Here is a 13,844-nt window from a genome sequence, read left to right as displayed (position 1 = left end):
CAAGTGGGGCTTCCGCGTGAGTTGTTTGCAGCTGCTGAAGATAGAGTGAAGGGGGTCAGCCTCGAAGTGAGCTTCGACTTCGGCCCTGGAGGAAACTCCCCTGTGCTTCCCTCCTACGGTCTGGGAGCCGAACAGGAATGGTTAACGTATGGTTAATGTATATCTATTCCTTGTGTATCTGACACTAGATCTCAAAATATCCAAGGATTTTTCTAGTTCATATAACATGTTTTTTCTCATGAATTATCACCATCATTTGTGAGACTGTTTTCACTTTTTTTCTCATAAATATATTTCTTTATAACCTTGTAAATGTGTGAAAGGAGTGTTCAGCCAAATGTTCTTGTAAATATGCCACTTTAATCGCAGAGAATATCAGAATCTTTTCTCATAAATGTACCTCTTTGAACATTCCCACCTCCCCCGGCTCTTTAATTCAGAGCTCAGAGCCACAATTCAGGAGAACATCAGAGGAGGAAGAGGGGGAACCATCATTGAAGGACAAGCCCCTGCTTGGCATGTACCACCGACAGATAGAAGAAGTGGCTGATATGGAGAAATCATACCAGTCTCTCATTTCCTTATACAATTATAAGTATAACGGTGCTTAATAAAGTAACTGAATCTATACTTTGATTGTAAACCAGCATTAGAATGGCAGACATGAGCATGTTTTCACCAGGTTTTGATCCATTTCTCTTGTTTCTAAGTGTTGCGATGCAAACTTCCAGGTCATGGTCATGTGACTGACAATAATAAACCTTTTTTATCCTTAATATAACAAAGGCAACACAAGAATGAGATTGACTCACAAAATACACCAAATTACACAAAGTAATACTTGATCATAAAACATCGCGCATGTTGACTTCCATTGTTGTCATTGCAATGTGTCGGTGTTGTCACATGATTTGCTTTTATTTGGCGGGAAACAACGTGAGGTGGGAACGAGGTCAGAGACACACATGCCCCTATGAAACCATCAGACTGGGGTTTGGTTGGTTGGGGCAGGGACATCGCCTCTGTTAAAAAATATCAATCGCCTACTGGCCGTCGCCATCTTCAATTTTTTGCAACCAGTGAAGGAAGTGACCATGTTTGGACAGAGGAGGAGTGATGAGTGGATCTGATGAACACAAGCAGCACCGAGCAGCAACCTTACTGGATCTGCATCCATCTGGATTCTTGTGTGAAGCTGCTAACAAAGTTAGCCTCTTAATTCAAGGTCAACTTTACTCTAAGTAGCTAACTGCATTGGTAGCGTGGTAGCGACCTGTCAATCACAAGGTAGTCCCGCCCCTAAAGCTGTCAGCATGCTTTCTGGTCTGGTGGACTCTAAATGGACCATAATGTACTAAATGAACATCATGCTGGATTGAAGAAGACTTGAAACTAAAGATTGAGACCATAAACAGGCTTACAATGTTTACTGAGATAATACATCAAAGGAGAACTAGGCTCATTTTCTTATTGACTTCCATACAGTCACACTTCTTTTTACAACCAGAGGCGTCGCCCCCTGGTGGCCAGTAGAGAGAATGCAAGTTTAAGGCACTTCAGTGTGGGATTCACTGCTCAGACCGGATGTTGCCGTCTGCTTCAGGTATGCTTTTTGATACCTTCTCGGCTTCAATCAGCTACTCTCATCTACTTTGGAGGCAAGCCGCCGCTCATCTCTAACAAGCCGTATATGTTCACATTTACAGTCTGTGTCTCACAGAGCAACTAAGGAAATAAGAATGCAACTTGGGCAACCTTGTACACATCTAGCAGCACACTGGGAACGAAGTGTCCCTCGGAGGCTCACATAACTTCATCAAGGCAGTATCAAACTAAAAGAGGATGTTTGTATATATGCATTAGCTGGTTGGCTAAGTTACCCGTCACTCATGATTTTACCGTGTCCCATTGGCTTAAAGTACGTAGTGTGGGCGGGCGTATTTTTCGTGGCACTGCCGGGGGCGGGACTGAGAGGTCCGACAGGAAAACTAAAGAAAGGCGAGGATATCTGATAAAACGGTAAAATATCGTTCAAGTGACTACTCAGACGAGGTCTCTGCTTTGCTGCTTTGTATGTTAGGGTAGGTGCTAGAATCAAATACTATATCGTGGTCTAAAATGTGATGTGTCCATCTTGATAAGAGGCCAGCTGTCCCGAAAAACTAAGCAAAGTTAGCAAGCTAACAGTTAGCTTCCGTAGATGGAATGGAAACTGCTGCTAGCTAGAAATTAGCTGGTACTCCACAGATTCAGTGACAAACACAGGCCGAAAACGAATATTAATGTCGATTAAGGAAACGTTAGATGTGCGAGTTGTCAGTAACGTTAAGTAAATCACCAAAGGCTGAGTTGACGGATACAACCGTGCTTAACATTAGAGGTAAATGGCAGTGAGGAAGTGAAGTGAAGTTACATTTTACAGATACGCCAGGTAGCCAAGCAGCTGAAACGCTGTACTGGGATCAGTAATAACCATAACCTTCCCCACCAGCGTGTCAGACGTAAAGAGGGCACCTAGGGGGGTTAAAGGGCGACTAGACTGCACCACATGACGTCATCTCGATACGAAGTAGTTGGACATCCATCCACTCGCTTCCACTTCATGTTTGGGTTGAATTTTAATTAGGCACCATGTTGATGTCAGTAAATGGTGAAGACGTATTCTCATATTACATTTAACTGTTTTTAAAATTAAAATGGCGACAACTAAAGCCTTGTTAGTTAAAACGAACTAAAGTGAGATCGTTTAAAAACAAATCAAATAACATCAAATCCCTGAATTTTTTTTTTATTTTTTATTTTTTAACAAAGATATCAATATCAACCAAATAAGAATGATTCTGTCATCAGTATGTATGTTATACTGGGATCTATTGTCATGTGTATTGTTTAATGAATGTGTGTGGTGTAACTAGTGATGCAGGTGTTTGGACCGGTCGGTAAACAGTACTGCATGAAAACGTGAAACAACCTCACTCATTTCAAGGCCACAGCATTAAAAAAAAAACCAAACCCAGGCTCAATGTTGGCTGCACCATCACCCAGCAAATGATTGGCTTGCCACTCAAATACACGCAACTTTCCTGGTAGATTACTTTTGTAACATGAACAGTGTATCACCACAACAGGAGAAACAATGATTGCTGTTATATCTTTCCTTAAGTATTTTTCATAGTATTATAAAACCGCTGTGCTGAGGTTTGGTGTCTGCTAAAACTACAAACTCATGGATGGATCCATGGTTGAAACCAGCAGTGTACGTTGTGTTGCTGCAGGGCTGTTGTGGGTCTGAATGCCCAGCTAGAGGAGTGCAGCGAAGGACTTACCTGAGAAAGATAGGAAATGGCAACACCACTGTTGCCAAAGAGCAGAACTGGGAACTTGGTAGTTTACATTGATGGGTTGCTCAACTTTTCTAAAAAAAAAAAAAAAAAAACAAGTTGTGATGAAACAGTGCAGCTGGACTTAATAAGATTTTAGGAGCATGTGATAAAGGAGCAGATGTGAACAGTTTGAAGAAGTGGTTTTCCGAGACGCTGAGCTCTGCCAAGACAGCGTATTTGTAACGTTCTACTTGGTGGGTCGAGCACACGCTTCAAAAATATTTTTACACTCAATGCACTCTGGCACTTCCTGTTCCTGCCTTCTCAGGCTCAAAACTGTTCATATGAGTGTCCATAATGCCTGTTTAAATGATCTCCTCACACAAAATAGCTGAGTCAGGCTAAAAGTAAGTTACTGCTGTGTCATTTAAATTGCCTGTAAACATCCCTGGTGTTATTTGCTGGTAAACATCTTTCCATCTTTCAGATGGCTGCGATCAGAAAGAAACTAGTGATCGTTGGCGATGGCGCCTGTGGAAAGACCTGCCTGCTCATCGTGTTCAGCAAAGATCAGTTCCCTGAGGTTTATGTGCCCACAGTGTTTGAAAACTATGTGGCAGACATTGAGGTGGATGGTAAACAGGTAAGCTGTCTATAATACTGTAAATACTGTTACATTATTAATGTATATGTGATGTAATGTATATTTCTATATATTTTTTAAAGTGTTTGAGTTTTTTTGAACATGTTTACAAAGGGTCATAAACAACCACAGACATTTGGAATCTCCACATCTCTACTGTATGTTTGTATTTATTAGAGAGCCATGCTTCTTAATCTGTCATGACCCTCATGATGTCAATGTGAATAAACTTGGACAATGATGTAGTGACGTCCTTGGTAGTAATATGGTCCTGCTATCCGGTCCTGCTATAGGTGGAGCTGGCTCTTTGGGACACAGCGGGTCAGGAGGACTACGACCGGCTGAGGCCACTCTCCTATCCAGACACCGACGTCATCCTCATGTGTTTCTCCATCGACAGCCCTGACAGTTTGGGTGAGATTTCTTCTGTCATTGTTGCTTTTCACAGTTTGCACGTGCTCCATGTTGAACATGTTCACCTTGTGTCTGATACAGAGAATATTCCGGAGAAGTGGACTCCTGAGGTCAAGCACTTCTGTCCTAACGTGCCCATTATTCTCGTGGGAAACAAGAAAGACCTGCGAAATGATGAGCACACACGTCGAGAGCTCGCCAAGATGAAACAGGTCAGTGGGGCTCATTCAGATGCTTTGACCTTTGACCCACCGATCAGTTCTGTTTACAAATAAATACATTTGAAAACCAGAGTTTGAGTTTTAGAGGGGCAGCAGTGGCAAATCTGTTGTATTGTTATTCATTCCCATGATCAGAGTTCAGAGTAATCTCACTCAGTGTCTTTACCTCTCTCCACCATACTTGGGCTGCGGTCGAATAGTCTATTTCTCTTAGGAAGGTTCCTAACTGAAGAAGTGACCCGGAAGTAAACAAGTGGCCGCCATGATAAGAGCTGTTTGAATTCTCTAAATGCAAAGGAAAGGAGCTCCAATGCTTCCTTTCAGAGCTCCTTTAGCATAGGATGCATAATGGAGGATGCTATACCAAAGGAAAGGAGATTACGCCGACCCACAATTCTTTGTGAGAGCAACATTTAAAGTGCCGCACACCTCGGCCGTTCATGAATACAAACGATATGTGCATTTGCATATTTAACATTAACTTTCATGCAGACATATAGTAATTGGAATAGTGATGATAAATGTGTGTGGACAGTGATGATAATTGAATGGTATTTTTATTTATTTCACTCACGTTACAAATTTGACAGAAATGAAACTAAAACCACAAATGAAAAGTAAATAAAGGAACCGGTCAAACAGAAAGGAGGAGCTGCTGGACCAGAAGCCGGTCAGTGAACCAGCTGTTTATAAAACCAACATGTGGAGAAGTGGACGATGCGCTTTTTGTAGTCCATTATTGTAGTTTCTCCAGCGCAGACGCACGTCAATCACCGGTGCCGATCATCAGCTGTCAATCATCAGCGGCCGCGTTATAATGACGTAGCTTAGTGAAAGTCCGGTCGGATTCTCTGAGCACCGCGGTCGACTTTTCCTAAATCCTTTTGAGTTCTCCTATCGCCTTTCCTTAACCCTGTGACGTTTTCCCCAGAGGTCAAGGAATAGGAATAGGAGTTGGGCCCCCTTTTTTTGACTATTCAACTGCAACCTTGGTTTTCATAGCAGCCTCAATCTAACTGATCAACACTAGTGCAGCTGGCTGGTTTATCCGTACATTTAGGTGTAGAATTGCAGCACTTTTTTTTTTTAAATTGAAATTACAATATTTTTTCAGTGTCATTCATATTTGGTCTCTCTTCCAAAAACACAGCCAGGCACCCGGGATAAGGAGCATAGCTATTTATTATCCTATATTTTGAAGAAAAATATGTGTAATAGCTGGGGTTTTGTACATTGCACCCATAAACACAAATGATCCAAAAGGGTGTTTATGGGGCCAGAAAGGGATTGAGTGGGGTAGGGAAAATGCCGGTCCCCTGGTCCCTTACTTTTCAGGAAATGTGGCCCCCTGAACCATATAGTTGAATAGCCATGTGATAGACGTGATCTCTGGCATTGTGGTGGTCAGAGGGATCACCAGTAGCTGAGTCCCAGGCAGTAAAACATGTCAAATAAAATCCCACATTTTCAGAGACATCTAGTAATGTCACATGTCAAGTTCCGGTCCATTCATATTTAAAGCTCACACTCGACTATTTACCTCCCTGAGGGTTCAGGACTTAAGGCCTAAGGGGGACACTGAGACTGGGCCTATGAGTTGGTGATTCAACTTTTATGATTTTGGTTTATCCAAACAGGAACCAGTGAAGTCAGAAGAGGCGAGAGAGATGGCTAACCGGATCAACGCCTTTGGTTACTTGGAGTGCTCAGCCAAGACGAAGGATGGTGTGAGGGAGGTGTTTGAGATGGCCACCAGGGCGGCGCTGCAGGCCAAGAGGCGAGGCAAGAAGGGCGGCTGCCTTCTGCTATAGAGCGTAGGGTCACACAGGATCGGGAGGGGAGGGGGAAACAAACCAGGCCAAGATAAACATCCCTCCTCTGTCTGCTTAGTCACCGAGGTGCGCACAATTAAATGGGGCGTAGAAGGCACGAGCGAGAAGTCAACCCAGGCTAAAGGGAACAAGGAAGGTCACATGCAATGGGGAAAGGGAGTATATACATTTAAGTGCAAGGTCATAGCTTTTAGCTTTTGAATAAAAATATGTTTAGGATTCATTAGACATGATATTATTCAGAGAATGCAAAGAGACTTTTAAAAGTGTGGGGGGTTGAAGGGTGGTCTCTGTCCTAAACCACAGCTCTGTGGTTTGTGGTTGAGACCTGATGCATCAGTGCACCCAGATGTATGGCGACCCACCTGACTCACTAACTAGCTATCTAACCAACTAACTGCTGGGAGACTCCCATGGCCTGCAGTGCGACTGTGCTAGCCTTTCTTTCTCCTTTCTTTCCCTGGGCAAACATAACCTCTAACCTTTCTGTTTTCTGAACCTCTTTGATATGACTTCCATTCATTTAAAAAGCTGATTTTAATTTCTGGCATTTGAGCAAAAATGCATGACTGTAATGAGACCAACTTATTTGAGTGTTTTATACAAGCTTGTTGATGAATTATGAATGCAACACCTAACACATTGAGATGAAGTTGGCTTTAATGTCAGAAAAGATTGTGATTGAATTGACTGTCAAACACACTGTACGCAGTTGGGTATTAAAGGGTTAACAAATTAATTAAGTATTATCCTCTCGACCGTAACGGCAAATGTTCAAATAGAAGTGGGGCCTTAACTTGAGAGAACCACACCGGGTTTTATTGGAGGCTTTATGTCATCATATAATTCAGTATAAAGTCCATTTCTACAGCACAACTTCCATCACTACACTAACAGTCATGTCAGAGTGTGAGTTTTTAAACAAAACTACTGTTTCAGTTACTAAATTTAACATTAAAACCTTCCTACGGGTCAACAGAGTTCCTCTCGTTACCAATAGGCTTTTAATTTGAAACATTTCAGAGGCAGAAACTTAACAAAACAAACATGGAAGCAACTGGAAATGGTTAGCGAATAAAAACAGTATTTCTGTTCTGACATGACATGTCATATTGATACATTATACAGCCATTATTTAATGTGTAGCTGTTATTGGACACTCCATTATTGAAATACCAGCTTTTATTTGGAGATTGATGGTGTTCCTGTATGCCAGGGTGTTTAGGAAGGGTTTTCTTTCCACTCATGATGTCTACAACTATTCCTTTTCTGCTTTACATTCTGTTATTTTAACTATGTGATATTCTACTGGCTTATGTTGTATTATTTGCACACAGCTTAAAACTTAAGTGTGGTATCACACTTTGGAAAAAAAAAAACGTATAAAAAGCTAAATGTACGCGACTCTTAAAGGATTGGTTATTTGTAAGAGGAATATTATTTTGTATACAAATGTATCCTCACATTTCTCCAGTTGTCTTTTTTAATGTATTCTAAAGGAAATAAATTGGAACTGAGAACGACCAAATCCTCCCATGCTTTGTCTTTTAACACCGTTTACACCGTGCTGTTCAAACCAGCTGAACCTTATTTGAAACTCATAAAATGATGGTTGATTCCCATTCAACCGTGGAAAAACCGCCAAACGGCAAGAATGACATAAATACAAGCAGTTGAACAAATGCTCAACGGCATCTATTGCTGCATTTAAAAATGATTAATTATCCTATACATGATATTTAAATTCAACATATTATAAAGGCCTATTTTTGTTAATACAAAACTCAAAGTCCACATGAAGATTGCCTGAATTTTCATGTCAAAACTGACCACCCTGAATTTAAATTCTCTTTGCAACCTTTAACACAAATAAAACACCAACATACTACGCATTCATACAATTAGTAATTTATTCAGTTTTATTTTGTTTTAAAAAGTCATTTTAATTTATAATTTCCATGTTTGTTTAGATTTTGCAGCTACAAAAAACTAAAAGATTTTAACATTCTGGTACTGAAAACACAGAAAACACACGTCACTGTTGGTGAAAATGCTTTATAATTACAGATTTTGTCTTATAAATCAACAGTTATATGACAAAATGCAACTCTATATGTGTAACACTTAAGTTGACAAATGTGTAATTCATGGTACAATTTAAACAGCAGTAATTTAACGGTCTTTCACCGTTTACAACGTACATTTTTTTTCTGAAATCAGGTCCCATGGGGGACACAGGAAGGGGCGGGGCTTAGCCTTTATACTGCACATGTGGGTGTTTATGTTGTCAAGGAGGTTGAATAAGAACTGTGTGCTACACAGAATGTACAGTCATTTTCATCAGCGTTGGGTGTAACGTTAGCAGGGGGAGTTTCTCTCAACTATCGTCCTAAATTCAACTTTCATCCCCCGTTTCTACTTCCTCCGGCCCTGGGGCGCCATGAGCTCCGTTTGTGGGGATAAGGTCAACCACAATGGAAGTGCGTCTTGGCCTCCGGCAGCTGGATCAGTCCTCAGCTTCACTCTATAACGTCTGGTGGAGTCCTGCCACAAAGTCCTGATAGCACGACTCTGAAATGAAAAGTATATGATCAACACAAGTCATCAACTGATTTTCTTATCGTGGACATTTTGTCGACAGCCACAAACCTGTGTCTGGCTCAATAAACGAGTGTCTCATGAGGAAGTCCAAGACCACCATGGCAGAGTTGGGTTTGAAGTCATCAGTAGCGAGCAGTTCCTTGACCTGAAACCAGAGCGATCACTAAATACCACGGAACACTGTTACTTCACAGGATTCCCATCGGAGCTCACCTGATGTATGGGCAGGAGGTAGAAGTCTTGGACCTCTCCGTCTCCTACTCTGGGCTGGAACTCCAGAGGAAGTTCCAAATCAAAGACAAACTGACTTTCTGCAAACACCCCATCTTCATCAGCGTAGGTGTAGCTAGAAAATACACTGAAGTGGTTAGTCAAGGAAAGAGCAGTTTGAACGCGCTCAATGTTTTTGGTGAACGCTCAACCGACTGTATCCGTTTGCATCTAATGAACATGAGCGCATCAAAAGAGTGAAGACAGACATCAGCAACCGTCTACTCCAGTCCTCTAAAGTCTTTACGCTCAGCAAACTTACCAGAATTCAAGGTCAAGTGTTAAAGGAATCTTAATAGTAGCTAACTGCATTGGTAGCGAGGTCAAGGCAGACACTGTTGTAGCGACCTGTCAATCAGCAGGAAGCCCCGCCCCTAAAGCATCCCCTGCTTTCTGGTCTGGTGGACTCTAAATGGACCATGATGTACTAAATGAACATCATGCTGGATTGAAGAAGACTTGAAACTAGAGATTGAGACCATAAACTCATGTTTACAATGTTTACTGAGAAAATACATCGAGAGAAGTAGGACCATTTTCTCATAGACTTCTATACAACCAGAGGAGTCGCCCCCTGGTGGCCAGCAGAGAGAATGCACTTCAGCTTTGGCTTCACTTTTCAGAACGGGAGGTTGTCGTCTGTCTGTGAGGCAATATTATTTATTGTGCTCCCACTTTATGTTTCCGAGCTAAATGTAAAGTGATTCCAGTATTTTTGCTGCAGATTTTCAAGCATATTTGGATGATTTTGGGTATAATATTGTAATGTAACATGACGCCACTGACTCAATGAGCTTAGGAAGCTCACCTGACTGTGGTTACAGGAAGAGCCTTCTCAGCAATGGCTGTCGGGATGCATGCTTCCTCCTGACATTCTTTGACCAGCGTTTGTTTGATGCCGACACCTGCAGCCAGACCTCCAGCTGCCTTCAAAGACACAACACATCACCTCGATTCATTCTCAGTCTGAATGTCATTCACATCTCTCATCTGTGTTTTGGCCGTCGATGTGGACGGTTCCAGTGTGTCCTCACCATGTTGTCCAGTAGTCCAGGGTATGTCTGCTTGGTCGGGGAGCGACGTGCCAGCCACATGCTGACTTCCCCACTGTCACTGACGGTGTAGCCATTGATATGGACTCCGTAGCGCTTCACCCCAAAAAGACCTGCGGTGGAGCATCACAGTCGGGGTTGGAGCCGTTTGGCCACGTCTACTACAATCACTGTCGTAAGAAAGGTGACAGCATGCCAGAGAACGAGCTGCAGCTCCAACCCTTACTGTGGGCAGTAGTCAACTGAAATATATATTTATTCATTGTTAAAAGTCATTTCTGCACCGCTGCTGTCATGGTTACGGGCTGCTGCTAGGACACACAGTGATTATATTCATCTCTATCACAGCAATCCTTTTACATTTGAGGTCCAGTATTTGTTCTGACAAATAAGCTCTATTTACTTACTTGTTTGTTTTTAAGGAGGAGATGATTGAATCAAATATGAATCAGACAAGTTTTTGATATTAATTTCATTAATTGGGAATCTAAAGAACAATCTTCAGAATAACGGATGAATTAGCCGTTAGATTCATTGACTAGTCGGAAAATAATAATGACCTTCATGGATAAAACTGATAACGGTGAGGTGCAGACACTTACTTGTAGCTGCTCTTTCCATCCACATCAACGGAGGGTCACAGAACCTCGGCATCACACTGTATTTCTAAAAGACAGCAACGCTTCAGCATTACTGGTGTTACTGAGTACATCTACGCTCAGTTTAGGCTTTTCTCCCTGTTCCTGTCCAAGTTTCAGTCTATGAGACGATGACATCACCGTCATCAGGTCTACAGTTAAGTGTTTCATTCTCCTGGCAGTGTGAGCGTCCACAACAAATCACATGACCAAAATCACATGTACAGATTTAACAATCTGATGTGAGGGCTCGTCAAGGGATGGAAAAGGAACAGGTTCATCCTCTGGGGGGCATGAAAGAAGTGAAGGGCAGGATACAGGATACAAATTATATATATACACTATACTGCAAAAAGTTTTCACTCTCCTGCCTTGACTCGCATATGAACTTAAGTGACATCCCATTCTTAATCCATAGGGTTTAATATGACGTTGGTCCATCCTTTGCAGCTATAACAGCTTCAACTCTTCTGGAAGGCTTTCCACAAAGTTTAGGAGTGTGTTTATGGGACTTTTTGACCATTCTTCCAGAAGTGTATTTGTGAGGTCACACACTGATGTTGGAGGGAAGGCCTGGCTCTCAGTCTCCACTCTAATTCATCCCAAAGGTGTTCTATCGGGTTGAGGTCAGGACTCTGTGCAGACCAGTCAAGTTCATCCACACCAGACTCTCTCCTCCATGTCTTTATGGACATGTTGGAACAGGAAGGGGCCGTCCCCAAACTGTTCCACAAAGTTGGGAGGATGGAATTGTCCAACATCTGTTGGTATGCTGAAGCATTCAGAGTTCCTTTCACTGGAACTAAGGGGCCAAACCCAGCTCCTGAAGAACAACCCACACCATAATCCCCCTCCACCAAACTTTACACGTGGAACAATGCAGTCAGACAAGTACCGTTGTCCTGGCAACCGCCAAACCCAGACTCACCCATCAGATTGCCAGATGGAGAAGCGTGATTGGTCCCTCCAGAGAACGTCTCCACTGCTCTAGAGTCCAGTGGCAGCGTGCTTTACACCACTGCATCCAACGCTTTGCATTGCACTTGCTGATGTATGGCTTGGATGCAGCTGATCGCCATGGAAACCCATCCATGAAGCTCTCTACACTGTTCTTGAGCTAATTTGAAGGCCACATGAAGTTTGGAGGTCTGTAGCGATTGACTCTGCAGAAAGTTGGTGACCTCTGTGCACTATGTGCCTCAGCATCCGCTGACCCCGCTCCATCATTTTACGTGGTCTACCACTTCTTGGCTGAGTTGCTGTCGTTCCCAATCACTTCCACTTTGTTCTAATCCCACTGACAGTTGACTGGAATATTTAGGAGTGAGGACATTTCCTGACTGGACTTGTTGCACAGGTGGCATCCTATCACAGTACCAGGATATATATATATATATATATATATATATATATATATATATATATATATATATATATATATACACATCCTATCACAGTACCACGCTGGAATTCACTGAGCTCCTGAGAGCGACCCATTCTTTCACATGTTTGTAGAAACAGTCTGCATGCCGAGGTGCTGCTTTTATACACCTGTGGACATGGAAGTGATGGAACACCTGATTTACATTATTTGGATGGCTGAGTGAATACTTTTGGCAATATAGTGTATGTATGTGTGTGTGTGTGTGCGTGTGTGTATATATATATATATATATATATATTATAATATTATTGATGCAGGTAGCCCTTATGATTCCCGGTCATCTTATTTAAGAGTCTTTGAGTGTTCCACTAAAAGGAAATGTGTCTCATCTGTGACCCAAATTTTGTTTCTTCACAAAATGTAAATTCAAAATGTTTTGGTGCCATTTTATGAGTTTTAAGCATATTTTCGATCGGGATAATATCATGAATTGTAATTATTTTGGTTGATCTTTGAACTCTGCCTGTCTTTACCCTGCTATTATGTAAACATGGCCTTATTATTATTTCTCTGTGACAAAAAAACGTATTTTAATTGACATTTTGCTCACATGGTGAACATTTCTTATAACGTTGTTTAATAACTACATCCGGGCACCTGAGCGTCTCACCTCGTCTCTCCAGCCTCGCAGGCAGCCGAAGGAGCCCTCGAGTCTCACCGTTTGCAGCACCGCGTCCACAGCCTCGGACCTCCGCTCGTGCGAGTCCAGGCTGTGACGCAGGGACACAGCGCCACCGTGTGGCGGACTGAACACCTCTGGAAACCGCGTCAACAGTGACGCTACACGAGGAGGAATCCAACCTACTTGTGTTTGGTTGATTTCAAACCTGTAGCAGTCAGCGCGACAGGAGCCTGTGTGGGGCGAACAAGGCGTTACTTTAAACCCTCATACCGTCGGCTGCGTGTAAGATTTTAACTCGCGTACCTGGTGAATAAAAGTTATTCATTCGGCGGAGGAGTTGGAGTATTCTGTCGGACCAGGCAGAGTTAGCCATGTTCCCGTATGTCAGCAGACAACCGCTCAAGCTCTACGAAGAAATGCATTCAGTGTGGGCGCCATATTTGACCGGCAGCCGTCCGCACTGCTGCGCATGTCTGTTTCTTCTTCGTGGCTGCTCGAACTGCTGTATTATCAAAAGCACTTTCCACTGTGGGATTTATCCCTGAGATTGGACTGCTAGGCTGCACTTCAAAAAACATTTTATTGGTAAATTAAACAGTTCCAAATGTTTTTTAAAAAACAACATTAAAAAAGAAAGACTTATGTTATTTGATTGTAAATTAATTAACACTTTACACGATGGAGGATAACTTAGTACCCGACATTTACGCCATTACCTGCTTATCATACTCAGGGTATACTAAAAGAAGGGGAAGTCGTCATTGTGATGTCGCCCACAGGGTTT

At 42.3% G+C, this 13,844-nt stretch overlaps 2 protein-coding genes across 3 annotated transcripts; one reads left to right on the top strand and one right to left on the bottom strand.

The window, feature by feature from the left end:
* Positions 1–1,932: 1,932 nt before the first annotated feature.
* On the top strand, positions 1,933–7,961 carry LOC311016675 (rho-related GTP-binding protein RhoA-C). 2 transcript variants are annotated; one of them, XM_084014540.1, is made up of 5 exons: positions 1,933–2,019; positions 3,811–3,966; positions 4,260–4,380; positions 4,462–4,592; positions 6,239–7,961. In XM_084014540.1, exons 2-5 carry the CDS (start codon positions 3,811–3,813, stop codon positions 6,410–6,412), a joined length of 582 nt encoding a protein of 193 aa, XP_083870666.1. In that variant the 5' UTR covers positions 1,933–2,019; the 3' UTR covers positions 6,413–7,961. The 2 variants fall into 2 exon arrangements, with proteins under 2 accessions (XP_083870666.1, XP_083870667.1); XM_084014541.1 differs by having other exon boundaries at positions 1,946–2,081.
* On the bottom strand, positions 7,695–13,528 carry tpk2 (thiamin pyrophosphokinase 2). Its single transcript, XM_084014537.1, has 8 exons — positions 13,364–13,528; positions 13,049–13,290; positions 10,959–11,022; positions 10,339–10,469; positions 10,113–10,231; positions 9,248–9,380; positions 9,083–9,179; positions 7,695–9,004 (listed from the first exon to the last, which is right to left on the bottom strand). The coding sequence occupies exons 1-8, from the start codon at positions 13,431–13,433 to the stop codon at positions 8,958–8,960; spliced, it is 903 nt and encodes a 300-aa protein (XP_083870663.1). The 5' UTR covers positions 13,434–13,528; the 3' UTR covers positions 7,695–8,957.
* Positions 13,529–13,844: the final 316 nt, after the last annotated feature.

This window comes from Eutrigla gurnardus, assembly GCF_963514095.1.
Source record: "Eutrigla gurnardus genome assembly, chromosome: 8".
Classification (NCBI taxonomy): domain Eukaryota; kingdom Metazoa; phylum Chordata; class Actinopteri; order Perciformes; family Triglidae; genus Eutrigla; species Eutrigla gurnardus.
Note: the sequence above shows the minus strand (reverse complement) of the source record. Positions and strands in the feature narration are given on the sequence as shown.